Consider the following 17,028-nt stretch of genomic DNA (forward strand, 5'->3'; position numbering starts at 1 on the left):
AGGAGGGGGCGAGAAGTGAACTGAGACAGGGGCAAAGGGAAAAAACTAGGAGGGGGGCACTGGGAGAGAGTAGACGGGTGGGAGGGGCTGATGGAAGGAAAGGGGGGCCAGGGCTAGACTCACCCACAGCTCCGTGCCCCAATCCATGCTGCTCCCACCGCCTGCCCCGAGACACTGCCCCAGCCCCGCGCGGCCGGCCCGGCCCGCCCGGCAACCCCGCCCTTCGCCTCCAGGCCCCACCCCGGTCCGCCCTGGCTCCGCCTCCAAAATATGGCCACGCCTCTCGCCTTCCCAGTGCCACCGAACCGGGGAATGGAAACTTGGAGAGAGGCGGGGCCGCTAGTAGGAGGGGAGAGGCATTCGCCCCACCTCCTTTTAAAGACCTAGGACTCATTCTAAAGCCCTGGAGCTACCTCCAGCCACTTAACCCATTCATTATCCAGCTCCAACCAATTTCCAGGGACCTCCCACCCCCCACTCCCGCTCTCTTCCTCCCCTCCAATCTCTTAAAGGGACTAGACACTATTTCTGCTTTCCCAAGAAGGCGACCTTTGCCAAATTCCTTCTCCCCTTAAAAAGACATGGCCAGAATCCCCTCCCCTGCTCCCCAGACCAGACCACACAGAAGAGGAGACAGGAGGCTGAGGTCACTCAGTTATTTTGAGTACAGGGCCAGTTTCCAGACAGCTACCTTGTCGCCACTAATGGTCTCCGGCCACAAGGACAGAGGGTGTGCGGTGGGGGGGGAAAGGAGGGGGGAAGCTGAGATGAAGGAAGGGGGGAATGGAGCCGCTTCGATCCTGCCCCTGGCTGACCTCTCTTCCAAGGCCACCTTGCGGTCAGCTCCATTAGTGACTCCCCCCTCCCCCCAACCCGCCGCTTCCTGGCCAGGTTCGCCCCAAGCCTAAGGCCCCCAGCTCCTCTGCATCGGAAATGCAGGGACAGACCGACCTTGGCTCCTAGAGCAGACCCCAGCCCCAGTGCCTTAGCAGCTCTCATTCCCTTACCCGACTTGCTTTCACACCTTCCCATTTCCTGGGTGGACCCTCTGGGATTCAGAAAGGCCTAATTACCCCCTGATTCACTTCCACCTAGGTCAGCCCCTGTCCTCTCCTCCCACGTCACCACCCAACAGACACTCTCTGCCCTGAGGGACTGAGAAGTTATTCTCACCTCCATCCCAGGCCTGGAGACCTCAACCTTAGAGGCCCATAAAAGTCAGTTCCCACCTTGTAAAACTCTTTGAGGTGCTGGGATGAAAAGAGAAGCTAGACTAGGGGCGAAAGGTCCCAACCTGCCCTCTTCTTCTTTCTCCCTTAGCCTATTGCCTGGACTGGTTTTATTCTTTGTCTGTAGCCTTTAGAGTTGCCTGGGCTGGGGTCCAGGTCTCCCTGGTTCCCAGCCTCTTTGGGGTCCCAGCTGGAGCCAAAAAGATTCCTTCCCCCAGACTACCCTTGAGTCTCAGTAAGTTGTTCCTTTAAAGGAGTTAAGTGCTTGCAGATCCTCCCACGTATGGGGGAGGGGAGACAAGGATCTAGGTTGAGGGGTGTCTGGACTGTTGGGGAGCCCACACCCCAAAGCTGCTAGGGGCAAATCTGGGAACTTTGAGGTTCAGTCACTGCTGGGACACGTGCCCCACCTACTGGCCATTTCGGACACAGGAAACTTGCATCATGCCTAAATGGTCAAATCCTCCCCTAAATTGTCATGGTGTCCTCACCTAAAAGCTAACATAGTTTAATGGATATTCTGCTTCTGTAGGCTGTACCTATCACTCTAGCATACATCCTAGAGTGCAGCAAATCCTGCTCCTGAAGAGATAGAAATAGAACTCTACTCTTCCTCCCTCTCATCTCTCATTTATCTGCTTTCCTCAGTTTCCCCTTCCCAGGCAATTATAGGGGATAGGGCCTGGACCTATAAGTTTTTTTTGGCACAAAGAACTACAGAAGTGTGGAAATGTTTCTCTGCCAGCACCTTCTCTACCATTTAGAGTTAGACAGTTGCACAGAGCAGAAAAAGAATCAGGATTTGTCCAGGATTACAGTCTCAATATGTAAGAGTAGAAATTTGAACTCAAATCACTACCCTGTGAGGCTGTCCACCATGCCAAGATCCAATAAACATTTATCATGCCCCTACTCTGTGCTAAGCACTTACCAATCACCTCTAGAGAATGAATGAATAAAAAAATCAACCAATCAAGAAGTATTTCTTAGGCATTTAAAAACAAAAACATCTGGGTGTAAGGTGAACATTTATTTCACGCTTACTTTGAACCAATCACTATACTAAGTTTCTAGGCTACAGAACCAAAAGGGAAGATAGTCCCTACTCTCAAGGAGACAACATACAAAGGGGAGACTAGGGTAGAGGATGGAAAGTTACAGGAATGGTTCAGGAATTGAAGTCTTTTTGAAAGTCTACCTCCACAACATCTCTGCTCCACATTTCTGTTCCCATATCTCTACTTACTCAACTTCTCTAATTCTAGCCCTCATCATCCCAGGGAGGTAGATTGACTCATTCTTTCCAAAAGCAGTGTTGATCTGATTATAGTCCCAGAGCTAGAGGGGGAGGGCCATGCTGAAGGTTTGAAGTAGCTGGTGAGAAAATGATGGGGGAGTGGAGCTGGCCTGATTTAGTGGGCCACAGTGAGGACCTCACCAATCAGGAGCTTGAGGGCCTGAGTTGAAAGGGTTAAGTCTTCCCTGGTTTCTGGTCCAGGGAAGTAGGGAAGTTGTGGTTCTGTCAAGATTCTAGTTCTATTGTGCCTAATTTGGGAATCTGTTTTGCTTAACTACACATGCGTGTTTGTAACAGGTTTTGTTTTTCTTATTTTCTTAACGGAAAAGGGAAGAGAATTTAAAACTGGAAGTAAAACAAATAAATTATAAATAAATAAATTTAAAAAAAGAAATCCTGTCTTCATAACATCTTTGCATCTGTCTCCATATCTCCACTCAATTCACTACTGCCTTAATCAAGGCCCTCATTTCTTCTCTAACACCTATCACCTAATGGACTATTGCCTTCTAATTGGTCTCTTTCCTCAGTCTCAATCATTTCTAGTCCACTGTGCCAATAACTGCAAAACTGATATCCTTTTAAAAATTAATTAATTAATATTGGATGTTTTATCTTTATTTTATTTCAATAAAAAATTTCCACATACGTTATATGATTCAAATTTTCTCCTTCCCTTCTTCCCTCCCCTCTCCCAGAGTTGGAGGTTATACATGTATTATCTAGGTTATACATGTATTATCACGCAAAACATATTTATATATTATTCATTTTATAAGTGAATAATCTTATAAGACAAAAATCGCAAATCCTATACCTAAATAAACAAGTGATAAGTCATATGTTATCGCCTACATTTATATTCCAGCAATTCTTTTTCCAGAGGTGGATGGCATTTTTTTTCATAAGTCCCTCAGGATTGTCCTGGATCATTGTATTGCTGTCGGTAGCAAAGTCTATCACATTTGTCTATCACATAGACTTTGCTACTGTCAGTAAAACAAGCATTACTATTACTCTGTACAATGTTTTCCTGGTTCTGCTTATTTCTCTCTGCATCAGTCCACGTAGGTCTTTCCGGGTCTTTCTGAAATCATCTGGTTCATCATTCCTTAGAGCACAATAATATTCCATCACCATTCTATACCACAGTTTGTTCAGCCATTCTCCAATTGAGGGACATCCCTGTAGTTTCCAATTCTTTGCCACCACAAGAAAAGCGCCTATAAATATTTTTGTACAAACAGGTTCTTTTCCACTTTTTGTAAAACCAATATCCTTAAAATGCATGGGGAAGGAGAGTCAATCAGGGTAATCCTGATCAATTTTGGTTCACTGATCCACATGACAAAATCACAGAATGTAAGCACTAGGTCTGGAGTCAGAAAGACCTGAATTCAAATGTGACCTCAGACACTACCTAGATGACTTAACCTCTGGGGAAGTCACTGGGGAAGTCACTTAACCTCTGTTTGCCTCGACTGTAAAATGGGGATGATAAAAACACCTACCTCCCAGGGTTGTTTCAAGGATCAAATGAGATAATATTTGTGGGGCTCTGAACAGTGCCTGGTAAAGAGTGGGCTCTTAATAAATCCTTGTTTCCCTCTTTCCCTCCCACTTTCCTTCCTTCTCTCCTCTCTCAGTCCTTTCCATTTCTTTCTTCCTTCCTTCTTTTTCTGTCCTTCCTTTCATCTTTCTTTCTCTCCTTCCTGCAACAAATGGGGAGATAGAATTTCTTTCTCATCCTTCCTCACCTCTCATTGGCAGTGAACCCTTGCAGCAGAAGCACATAGCAGGATATAGCTCTGGAGATGAATGGAGTTTTTGAGTTATTTGAGAGGAACTAAAGCCAGGATCCTGCTTGTAAGAGAGTAGGCTCCTGAGCCAAGACTCATGCTGGTCTTAAACTGTGGGCTCCAGTTCTCTCGAAGAGTAGCCTAGGCCTGGACATCAATGAAGACCAAAGCTATCGACATTAGAGATCTTGGCTCACAGCAGTCCTGAGGGACCCAGTAGAGATGGGACCTCTGTAAGGGGCATCCCAAGGATACTGCAGGAAGACATGAGATGGGCAGGGTATCTTGCAGCTATAATTCCTTCCAGGTTTATTGTCACACTTGGGAATATGCTGAGTAAGTTTATAGGGCAGACGTATTACCGCCTTTCTTAACTCTTCTATTTCCCTTTGCTGTGACCTATAGTAATTGTATCCTCTGGCTGACTTTTGAAAGGTAAACACATCATGAACTATAGCTGTAAGAGTTCAGATTCACAGAGTATGCTGAACCAGGACTAGTCACTTCATTATTTAGGATTCTTCCTCCTGAAAGAAGTATCATTTTATATGTAAATCCCGTTTTTCTATATGTAAATCCCGTTTTTCTAAGTGCTTTCCCCTTCATTTATTATTATTATTATTATTATTATTATTATTATTATTTTAAACCCTTAACTTCTGTGTATTGACTTATAGGTGGAAGAGTGGTAAGGGTAGGCAATAGGGGTCAAGTGACTTGCCCAGGGTCACACAGCTGGGAAGTGTCTGAGGCCGGATTTGAACCTAGGACCTCCCGTCTCTAGGCCTGGCTCTCAATCCACTGAGCTACCCAGCTGCCCCTTTCCCCTTCATTTAAAAAGAGTGCCATGGGAATGGAAGTGTGGGATTGGGGAGGAAAAAAAATGAACAATGAGGAAAGAACATCAATTGTCAAATCAAGCAAGGTATTTATAAACAAGAGATTATGGGGGTTTTGTTTTGCCACCATTCAAGAGTAGACTGGCACCAGAGCATCACACTAGGTATCTGGGCTGAAGAAGTGCACCATGTAACAGTGGTCTACAAATGACTCTCTTGTGGAAATCTGAGGTGGGTTTAACCTGCCTCTGACATAGGAGTAAGAGATTGCTGACTAGACCTTTGGGTGTCTGGAGATCTAAATCCATGGCAGCCTAGATAATGCAGATACCAACTAGATCTGCTGGAATCAGGTCAAGGGAAAAAGACAAAGGTGGCAGGACAGGATGGGACTGGAGGGATTACAGCAAGGAGCTGTCCTTGAGAAAAGGTTGAGATGGTCTTGAACCTTGATTCCTCTGATGACCAACACATGGAACCACCAAGAGTGAAAAAGAGATGCTGGGAAGGTTTGTTGTCATTGGGTTATTTTTCAGTCAACCCTGACTCTTTATGAGCCCAGTTGAGGTTTTCTTAGCAATAATACTTCAGTGGTTTGTTATTTCCTTCTCCAGTTCACTTGTACAAATGAGAAAACTGAAGCAAACAGAGTTAAGTGACTTGCCCAGGGTCAAACAGCTATTAAGTCTCTGAGGCCAGATTTGAACTCAGGAAGAGGAGTGCTTTATCCACTGTGTCTCTTAGCAGCCTTGCTGGTAAGGTTACTTCTCTCCATTTCATCACTGGCTTTGAAAGTAAAACACAAGAATGGCTTTCCCTAAGGGGTCACTGAAGTATTTGGGGAATACCTAGCTAAAGACAGGAAGAGTTCCATTCCAATTTCATGCAGTTAATATATTCTGAGCTATAATGGGAATGAGTTTTCCTTTTAGGTCCCAAGAAGCTGGAAAGCGGGTAAGAATCTTAACAGGAAATGGGGGTCAGGGGAATGCACTAATTCTGATAAATTTATGAAATATTATATAAGATAAGGACTTTACCTTTTAAACCTTAGGCTGAAATGTTGATAATCTGAGTCAAGGCACTAAGTGGAAGAAATCCAGACAGGCTCCTGAAGAAGACGTAGACTTTGGGGCCTACTTATCTTTTCTGGTCCTAGGCCTGCGTAAGGGACAAGTGAATTAGTACTGTTGAGCTATCTATAACCACAGTCTGAACCCCTTACCTATGATGGGTGTGTCTACCACTACGTGTTGTATAAACTATGTATTTATTTCTCCTGTATCTTCTCTGTGGGACACAATGTCCTTCATGGCATCAGGAGGACCTGAGTTCAAGTCCTGTCTCAGACATTTATTAGCAGTATGACCCTGGGCAAGTCCCTTCACCCTATGACATCTTCATAGACCCAGCATATAGTATAGGGTGCTGCCCAAAGTAGATACCTAATAAATGTCTGCTGAATCTAACGGAACTAAAGAGGGTACCCCAGGACTAGAGGAGAGGTTGAGTTTATAGGGTGGAGAGAGGAAGGACATTGGGGAGGGGATCCAGAGTTACTGACTTTATATACTGACTGGATAGAAGGGACATTGGATTTGTGGGAGATGGGGATGGGGGGTGTTGAAAGTAATGAAGAAGGAGAGTGAAGGGCCTGAGAATTCCAAGGGTAGGAGGTACTCATGGGACAAAGTTGACTGGGAACCATCAGCATGGAGACGGGCATTGAAGCTACAGGAGGGAATGAAGCTAACAAGAGAAGAAGGCTCAGGACAGAGACTTGGGGATAAGGACAAAGATAACAAGTGGACAAAGGAAAGAGAGAAGAAAGAGAATCAGGAAAGAACAACGTCATGAACATCAAGAGAACAGAAACTCCTGGGGGAGAGGGCGGCCACTTACAGAGAGGTCAAAAAGGATTGAGGGCCAAGAAAAAGGCTTCAAATTTAGAGGCAAACATGGGGACAGGCTGGGATTACTGATCTACAGCCACAAGGGACTTCAGATACCATCTCGTCCAACACCCTTAATTTACATACAAGGAAATTGAGGTCTAGGAAAATTAGGCGACTCACCCAAAGGTGCACAAGCCCAAAGCCCGTGTTCTCTGGAGCTCTGAACTACATTGTTCTGTCTCCTTTGAGCTCCTGAAGTGCTAGCTGTGAAGTACTAATGAAATGGGTACTGAGGGACTGGAAGGGATAGAAAAGGGGACGAAGGAGACTAAGGCAGCTGAATGCATTGATTTCACCTGGCTCTACTTTAGACTGCTCATCCTGGGGGAAGGGATTTAGACTAGATGATCAGCCCTCTGAGGTCACTTTCAGTAAAATCAAACAGTGCATGGCTGGGGCAGCTAGATACCATTAAGAACCTGGAGAGAGGAGGGCGTGGGTCCAAATCTGGCCTCAGACACTTCTTAGCTGTGCCACTTTGGGCTAGTCACTTAACCCTGATTGTCACTCTTCTATCTTTAAACTGATACTAAGACAGAAGATGAGGTGGTTTTAAATTTAAAAAATAGTGCATCTGATGTTTCTTAAGGGTAGCCTGGTGGTGCAGTGGATAAAGCCCCCAGCCTGGAATCAGGAGGATCCGAGTTAAAATCCTGTCTCAGACATTTACTAATCAGTATGACCCTGGGCAAATCATTTCACCCTATTTGCTTCAGTTTCCCCATTTGTAAAATGAGCTGGAGAAGGAAATGGCAAATTACTCCAGCAACTTTGTCGAGAAAACCTCAAATGGGGTCATGAAGAATCAGACACCACTAGCTGCCTGAACAACAACAAAAACCCAAATGCTTTGTAAACTTTTAAGTAATGTATAAATGCGATTCTGAATAATATTTATTATTATATTTCCTGGGACATTCACCAACTTGCAAAGGAGTCCATTCAGAAAAGGTACAAGATATTCAGAGGACCCATACTAATCACAACTATAGTTCACAAATCCTCATTGATGTGCTTATTTGTACTAATCTAGATTTTAGTTTTACTAATTTAGTACATTAGATTTACTAAGCTAGATTTTATAAATCTAGATTACTAGTTTACTAAACTAGAATATACAATTAGCTGGGAGGGGGAGGTATTTATTTAAAGAATGGAGTAAGAAAAACAGCAATGGGGCATTTCCCCCATAGGCTTGGGGAACACTCACCCACAAACCTACATTAGAACTTGAGTTCTGGGGGTAGCTGGGTAGCTCAGTGGATTGAGAGCCAGGCCTAAAGACAGGAGGTCCTGGGTTCAAATCTGACCTTAGATACTTCCTAGCTGTGTGACCCTGGGCAAGTCACTTGACCCCCCATTACCTAGCCTGTACTACTCTTCTGCCTTGGAGTCAATACACAGTATTGACTCCAAGACAGAAGGTAAGGGTTTAAAAAACAAAACAAACACACACAAAAAAAAAACCTTGAGTTCTAATAGGAGACAACACAGTTAGAAGAGGGGTGACCAGGAAGAGGTGTATCAGTAGGAAAGTTACAGGTACAGTTAGTGAAACCATAGGGGAGTAGATTGGCATACTCTTTCCAGGTAAATTGCAGAGTTGATATGATTATGTATCTATAATTGGAAAGCGGGGAGGATGGAGCAAAGTGTACAAGCATATGGTGGACAGTAGCCAATAAGGTGGCTGAAAATGAAGTTGTGTCATAAAAATAAATAAAATTATGACAATATTCTGGTCTGAAGTTGTTGGCTTCATTTGAATCAAAGATCAACTCAATCTTCCTTTAAAAAATTCTTTTTAATTTCAAGGAGAACTGAATTCCCTAAAATTAGCATTGTTAGAGTGTAACATGATGCTGGCCAATAAGCCTGATGAACTTTCTCACCAGGAAGGGGCTGGGGGAGCCTGCTTCCAAGGGAATCCTGATGATGTGTAATGGAGATGCCTGGGAGACACTCTGGAGCACGCTTAGACATTTGTAACTGGTTCTGGTCTACTCACTACTGACTTAGGAGAAGTCTCTTTGGCTGTCTGCAGGTTCAGAACTGGAAAGAGGGGGGTCTTCAAAAAGCTTTACTTGGCCTCCCCCTTTTCTTCTCTGTTGGCTGGACCACTCATTGTTCATGGTTTTTCTCCTTCAGGAATGATGTCCTATGAGAGACAACGCTGAGAGGAGAAGTTTGCCCCTTCTCCTTTGAAGGCCAACAAGAGGCTCTGGGAACATAAGACACTCTGGTTTTTCCCCTGCCTTGGGGTCTGTTCTTCTTCATTTTGGGAACATGAAGCTGGGAGAGTTTGGAAGATCAGGAGACTGAGCCACCCAAGGCCCAAGACTCTGGGAGCTGAGGCCATGCTGGGTTTTACAGCTAGCCCAACAACGATGCCCTGAGAAGTGAGGTTGGCCCTTTGTGTTTCGGTCTAGGCCAGTGATGGGCAAACTTTTTAAAGAGGGGGCCAAAGGAAAGGAAATTTCTGTTTCTAAGGCAACTCTTTCGAAGTTTCAATGTATTGTATCCTACTCATTGTATTCCTTTAGATCAGGAATAATGTCGTGAGGATAGAACTTTTCAGAGGGCTTCATCTGGCCTGCAGGCTGCAGTTTGCCCATCACTGGTAGGGTCATCTAAGGTAAGGACTCAACTAACTTTTTTTTTTTATTGATTAATTAAGAAATTTTTTCCATGGTTACATGATTCATGTTTACCTCTCCCCTCCTCCCACTGCCTTCCCATAGCCAGCACACAATTCATCTGGGTTTTACATGTGTCATTGATCAGGACCTATTTCCATATTATTGATATTTGTACTGGGGATGGTTGTTTAGTCAGCATCCCCAATCATATCCCCATCAACCCATGTGATCAGACAGTTGTTTTTCTTCTGTGTTTCTGCTCCCACAGTTCTTCCTCTGAATGTGAATAGCGTTCTTTTCTCATAAGTCCCTCAGAATTGTCCTGGGTCATTGCATTGCTGCTGGTAGAGAAGTCTGCTACATTTGATTGTGCCATAATGTATCAGTCTCTATGTACAATGTTCTTCTGGTTCTGCTCCTTTCGCTCTGCATCAATTCCTGGAGTTTCGTTCCAGTTCACATGGAATTCCTCCGGTTCATTATAAGGACTCAACCAACTTGATGAAACCAACGTCTAGGCCCAAACTCCCCAGACCTTGAGCCGGCATAAAAGAGAATATGTCTAGGAGAAGTCGGGAGAAAAATATTTCTAATTCAGCTTTTTACTATATAGTCAAAGTAAATATTCCTTTATAAGAGTTAATTGATATTCTGGCTCAGTGAATTGAGAGCCAGGACTAGAGACAGAAGGTCCTGAGTTCAAATTTGACCTCAGACACTTCTTCCTAGCTATGTGAGACTGGGCAAGTCACTTAACCCCCACAGTTTGGCCCGTACACTCTTCTGCCTGGGAACCAGCCCATAGTATCGATTCTTTTTTTTTTTTTTTTTAACCCTTAACCTTCCATCTGAGAATTAATATTGTATATTGGTTCCCAGGCAGAAGAACGGTAAGGGCTAGGCAATGGGGTTAAGTGACTTGCCCAGGGTCACACAGCTAGGAAGTATCTGAGGCCACACTTGAACCCAGGACCTCCAGTCTCTAGGCCTGACTCTCAATCCATGAGCTACCCAGCTGCCTCAATAGTATTGATTCTAAGACAGAAGATAAAAGGTTTGTTTGTTTTTTTAAGTAAATTGATATTAATTAAGTAGTACAGGGTGCTAATCACTGGTGGCTACCAGTGAAAGAAACACACTCAGAATGAAAACTTGTGATGACTAAATTAGAGAAAGAGATCTGCAAATCCCCCCCCCCCCAGACTACTTCTATAACTCAGAGGGGAGATCTAACAGCCTGACTGTATTTGGGGGCTCAGAGAAAGCTGGGTAGTGAGTTTGTCACTTTCTCTCTCTCTCTCTCTCTCTCTCTCTCTCTCTCTCTCTCTCTCTCTCTCTCTTTTCTAGGAACAAACTAAGAATGGACACATTGTTTAATCCAATTAAGAGAGATCTTTCTTTGTTCACCTTTGAACAGAATGAGAGGGGAAATAATTAGGAGTAGTTAAAGAGGGAGGAGTTGGTTACAGGAAGATATTTTCCCCCAGAGAGCCCCAGGCATTAACAGTACTATTGTTCTGTTTGGCAAATCACAAACCCTAAACTTAAACTATGTATCTTAGGTTTGATTTTTGCCAGAAAAAAATGCTAGAAGTTCCTTGAGGAGGAATTCTGATTAGTAGAGGGAATTCTGCCTGCATGAACATCTTTCTAAGCAGAAATGCTTACATATTAATAAATTGTCTCTGAGAGATTTTGGCTTAAAATGCAGGGTTTAGAGTTTGTCTGCTATGTAGAAACCATATGTGAATTAACATTAACATATAAACAAATACACATAAGCATAAAAACAATTTAGGAAATAGAGAACAAGAGACATGATAATAATAATTGACACAAGAATTGTCATTTATCGATCAACATATGCAGTTACAGAGGAAAGCTTCAGTTCTTTCCCATAATATAGGGGGCAGGGTGTATTCATGACATACTTTCAAATTTAATCTGCATTATTATTAACATTTTCTCCTTCAGTTTCCTAAATCTAGCTAATCCTGATTTGAGACATTGGCCAATTTCCGATGTATACATTTTCACACTGAAAATTTAATCATTGACTCTGTGAGGTAATTAGGATATCCTTGGTGAATACGAAGGTATGTACACCACTCTATCTAACAAAGTGCTAGAAATGCTAGATATAACAGTAAGATAAAAATAAACCAAGAGAATAAAAATAGGCAGAGAGGAAACAAAACTATCACTTTTATAGATAATATAATCTGTCTTGAGAACTCTAAAAAGTCAACTAAATTTAACTGAAATGCTAATTTCAGCCAAGTTTTAGCAGATAATAAATCCACATAAATCATCAGCATTCCTGTATATTATCAATTAAGTTCAAAAGAAGAGGTAGAAAGAGAAAATCAATTCAAAATAATTGTAGGATTTACAAATTTGAGGGATTTCATTTATCAGTACATACCCAAGAACTATTTAACTAAAGAACACTTTTTTTTTTTCCTAGCCCTTATATTCTGTCTTAGAATCAATACTAAAGTATCTCCCATCTCCAGGTTTGGTGCTCTAATCACTGTACTACTTAGCTTCCCCCAAAACACTCTTTATGGAAATGAGAGACCTAAATGATTGAAGGAAAATTCATTGTTCATGGGTAACCCAAGCCAATATAATTAAAATGACCATACGATTTAAATTGATTTATTTAGTGCTGTGCCAATTAAACTACCTAAAGATTACTTGACAGAACTAGAAAAAAAATAATTAGAACATTTCATCTGGAGGAATGAAAAATCGAGAATGCTAAGGAACATGATGAAATAGAGTAGAGAGATATCTGAACCAGAGATTCCATTACTGGGTTTATGCCATAAGGATTGATTAGAAAAAAGTCCCTAAATACCTCATAATTTTTTATGAAAGCTTGGAATTGGTTACAAAGTAGATAACCATCAGTTGGGAAATGGCTAGATAAATTGTGCTACAGGAATATAACGGAATACTTCTGATGTGTGTGTTGGAATACTGAAAAGCATGAAATGATCTAAGGAACTGATGCAGAATAAAGTAAGCCTAGCCAAGAAAATGATGCACACAACGACTACATCCATATAAATGGAAACAACAATGACACACCACTACTGGTCTTGAGACCACCATGACATTCTCCTCTTAAGAGAAGCTAGCTCATAGAATCTATGCATTGCTGTAATCCATTGCTATAAAATTAAGCTCTGGGATAATATTGAAAGTAATATTTTAAGGTTAATACAGTCCCGTGTCTAAAACCAGTGGACTTGCCATCTGTCAGTTTATCTTCGCCCTTCTTGTGTACTTCAATATATTCCTTTTGAACCTTGACATACAAATAGTCAGCTTCTCAAAGCCACCAAGATCAGGGTTTGAGGATCCTAGTCTTAGGAGGTACTTAGGGGGACCCTTCCCTGGAAGCACATCTCCCCTCTCTAGGTGGACCAAGCTTTGCCACCTGAACGGACCGTTTAATTGGACCCATGCCCCTGTGCAGGACCATACGTATATGAGTTTTATTCTATAGTTAGATGCATATGTCTGACTTGAATATCCCCTGGACTTCTATGACTCTGGAAGAGAAAGTAAGGCTGACCACTTTATACAACTCTACCTCCCCTCAATCCAACTCACTAGAAAATCACACTCTCACTCCGGTGATGTCATTGGTCCTCTGAAAATGAAAGAGGAACAGCAACAGCCGGCTCATGGGCCTTTCCTAAGACATAAAGCTAAGTGCCCAAACTTGGACTTTCCCTTCTGACTCCTGCACCTCTGGTAGATGCTGTGCCCTTTGATCCCAGCCCTAGAAAGCAAGGGTCAAAGGGGGAACCTCTGTCCTCCCAAGAGGGACTCCCTTCTGCCAGAACACTGCCACAAAACACCAAAAAGAGCCAAGATAAATATGGCAAAATTATAAAGCTCAAGTGGGACTCAAATGAAGAGATATACCTTTGTGAAGGCTGTTACACATTTCACATGATTTCAGACTTGTCTAACATAGAGATCATTCAGTTGTGGCGACTTTTTTTTCCTCTCTAAAAAATATTAGCTGCCATAGAGGTTAGCTCTCAAGAAAGGGGATGGAGAAAGATATGTGGGATACTATGGTGATCCATGAAACAGAAAATATCAATGAAAACATTTTTAAAAAGAAACATAGCAGGTAAGAAAGTGGTCTAGCAGCACCTTTTCTCAAACGATACTTCAAGCAATAATTATCAAAATAATTTGATACTGGTTAAAAAATTGAGATCGATCAAACTAATATTAATATATTATATATGTACATATATATAATAGTAATATGAGTTCAATATAAAGAAGAAATCAAATAATTGCATAGTGTTTGATAAACCCAAATCAGTTTTATGGTATTTATACTTTCTAAATAGGCAACATAGATTTGTAGTACTTCTCTTCTAATATATCAAACATTTTTCACACTTCTTAATAATATGTTCTATCATCTGAGAATAGTAAAAAGTTTCTTACTAATGCTGGGGTTCTCTCTTGACCCCACTTGAAGTTTTCCTGGCAAAGATACTCAGCTGTCTGCCACTTCCTTCTCTAGTTCATTTTACAATATGAGGAAACTGAGGCAGATAGGGTTAAGTGACTTGCCTAAGGTCACACAGCTAGTAAGTATCTGAGCCTGGATTTGAACTCACAAGCATGAATCTTCCTGAATCTAGTCCCAGCATTCTATCCACTGTCCACTTAGAAATTAGATGACCTGAATTCATATCCTCTTTCTCCTAGTTTTCAACTAGACCCGAGTTCAGATTCCATTTCTGCTTAATTAATAGGCAGCTAGGTGACACAGTAAATAGATTGAATGACCTGGAATCAGTTCAATTCAATAAATATTTAAGTGCCCACTGTGCACAAAGCGCTGTGCTAATCGGTTTAATTTTGCCTCAGACACTTAGCTCTGTGACCCTGAACAAGTCACTTTACTTCTGTCTGCCTGTTTCCTCATCTGTAATATGGGGATAATAATAGTACCAACGTCCTAGAGTCATCAAGATATTAGGAGATAATGTTTTCACGTGCGTTGCAAACTTTAAAGCGTTTTAAAAAATGTCTATTATTAGCTGTACGACCTTAGAGCCCCCTGCGACACTTAATTTCTCTGCAAAATGACTTGATGGACTAGATGGCGGTCCCTGGGGCACTTACTTAACAGCCGTACAATTTAGGGCTGGGAACGAAAAGGGATTTTGGGAAATCGGGGGCGAAGTCAACTCAGGTCCACAGGGCTGGGCGTGCCTGGTCCAGAGGAACAAGGCATAAACATGCCTACATACCACACCTTTTATGTTGTCCTTGAGCATTATGGGAAATGTAGTCTCACCACCTCCCAGGCTCTTCTCGGGCGCTGTCAACTGGGCTGCTGCATTCTGGGAATTGTAGTCTTAGTTCTTTCTGTCAGTTAGAGGAGATCAGGGATTTCTTCCTTGCTCTACCGAACCGGGCACATTACAATTGGCTCATCCGCTTTTCTGTCAGGCACACCCGATGGAGTCTCATCTCCTATTGGATATAATTAAAGGGTCGGACGAGAGTGTTGAATAATTCTATTTGCTTTAGCTGCTGTCCGTCAGATGCCAAGTTGTCGAATTCCTGGCTTCGAATTGGCTCTTTGACAACCCAAGTAGGCAGGGTCTGCCCTCGCGCGCTGCGATTGGTTGAGTGGGGGGCGGATCCTAAAGTGCCGGGGGCGTTGTCGGAGGCGGTGGCGGCTCCAGCGATGGCCGAGGACCGGAGGAGGGGGCTCGGCGGTGGGACCCAAGCAAAGCGGGTGCTGCCGCCGCTGCCGCTACCGCTGCTGTTGGGGCTGCTGCTGCTGGACGGCTGCTCGGGTAGGATCCACCAACTGGTGCTGACGGTGAGGTCGCGGGTGATGCAGGGCGCGGTGGGGGGGAAAAAGGTTTTGCTGGATCCTCCCCCGGCTCTGGTGGACTAGTCCAGCCCCCCTTCTTCTCTACCGATGGAGCGGTCCAGAGCCCCCCCACCACACACATTCCTCCCCCATCTCTTGTCCTAATGGACTCGTCTGTCCAGAACCCCTCCGTGGTCGACCCCTTTTCCGTCCAGATGGGACCGTCCGTCCTCCTCCTCTTCCACTCCCTTTCTCATCTTCCCCGCCAATTTCCTGGTTTTCCCAGGGCGAGGTTGTTTCCCCCTCCCCGCTCCTCCTTCTAGCGTGAACGATCCTCAACTTCCCCTGCCCCCAGCATCCAAACGCGAATTACTTTAATACCCAAGGACCCCAAAGTTCTTAGTGGGTTTGGATGCAAGAACCCTTAGTGAAGGAGTCTGGCATCGCGGGCGTGGCACTTTGAGCCAGTTTCCCTCTGAGGGTTTCCTCATCTGTAAAATGGGCCCAGTGACTTAAAGGACCGTAATGAAGAAGGAAGCAGCTTTGTGACCTTTTGGGGGAGGAGGAGGGAAAGTTAGGACTTAAGATTTCTTCTTAATTCTAAGAAACCCCCGGAGGAAATTCCATTCACAGATGCAGATAACCACTATCCTCCTAAACTTATTTTAGAGAATTGCCTAGGGTAAACCAAAAGGCTTTATCCTATCCACGTGTCTCCCGGCTAGTGCCTGTAAGAGGCAAGACTGGAACCCAGGCCTCTGCAGAAAATCCACTGCACTAAATCCATGGAGATATATTATCCTGCTGTGGTTATCTCAAAGCATTGAGTTGGGCTGGGAGGGGCTGGGAAAGAGATGTGAGACTCTGGGTTGATCCACCTGGGTTTTTAAGTTTGTGAATTTGTTTTCCTAAATATTTTGATAACTGTATTTCAGTAAATTGGTTTCCTTTGTAATCCTGTATATTTTATTTTATGCATTTTAAATCATGATCTTATGTAGGAATCCAGAGGCCAAAGGGGTCTGTGACTCCAATAAAGTTTAAGAACCCCTGATCTAGTCCAACCTTCTACCTTATGCTTGGAAGTCTTGGATGGATATCTTTGCCTCCTATCTTGATGGGGAAGCTTAAGGCATTTATGTTATTTGTGTTGGTTCTGAGTTGAGGGAAGAGAGAACCCAGGGATGGAAGGGTGGGGAAAAGAAAGGGAATCTAGCTTCTGCTCTGGTCATCCTCACCCCAGGATGACCTCTCCTTTGGACCCAGGAAGGCTAGACTGAGAGCAATACACTATTCCTGTTGAGTTGATTGCATTGAGTTCTTTGGTCTATGGATGAGACCCAGACATCTAGTGGTCTTGCCTAGGCTGCTCTTCCTGCTTTTCTCTTTGCCCCT

General features: G+C 43.4%; 1 protein-coding gene across 1 annotated transcript in view; it reads right to left on the reverse strand.

Annotated features, from left to right (window-relative positions):
• Nucleotides 1-13,458, reverse strand: part of TRIP10 (thyroid hormone receptor interactor 10) — a 26,398-nt gene extending 12,940 nt beyond the window's left edge. The window contains exon 1 of the mRNA XM_044685173.1: nucleotides 13,402-13,458. Within this exon, the coding sequence (XP_044541108.1) occupies nucleotides 13,402-13,458 (57 nt within the window). The remainder of the gene's footprint in view (nucleotides 1-13,401) is intronic.
• Nucleotides 13,459-17,028: the final 3,570 nt, after the last annotated feature.

Source organism: Gracilinanus agilis, chromosome 1 (assembly GCF_016433145.1).
Source record: "Gracilinanus agilis isolate LMUSP501 chromosome 1, AgileGrace, whole genome shotgun sequence".
Taxonomy (NCBI): Eukaryota; Metazoa; Chordata; class Mammalia; order Didelphimorphia; family Didelphidae; genus Gracilinanus; species Gracilinanus agilis.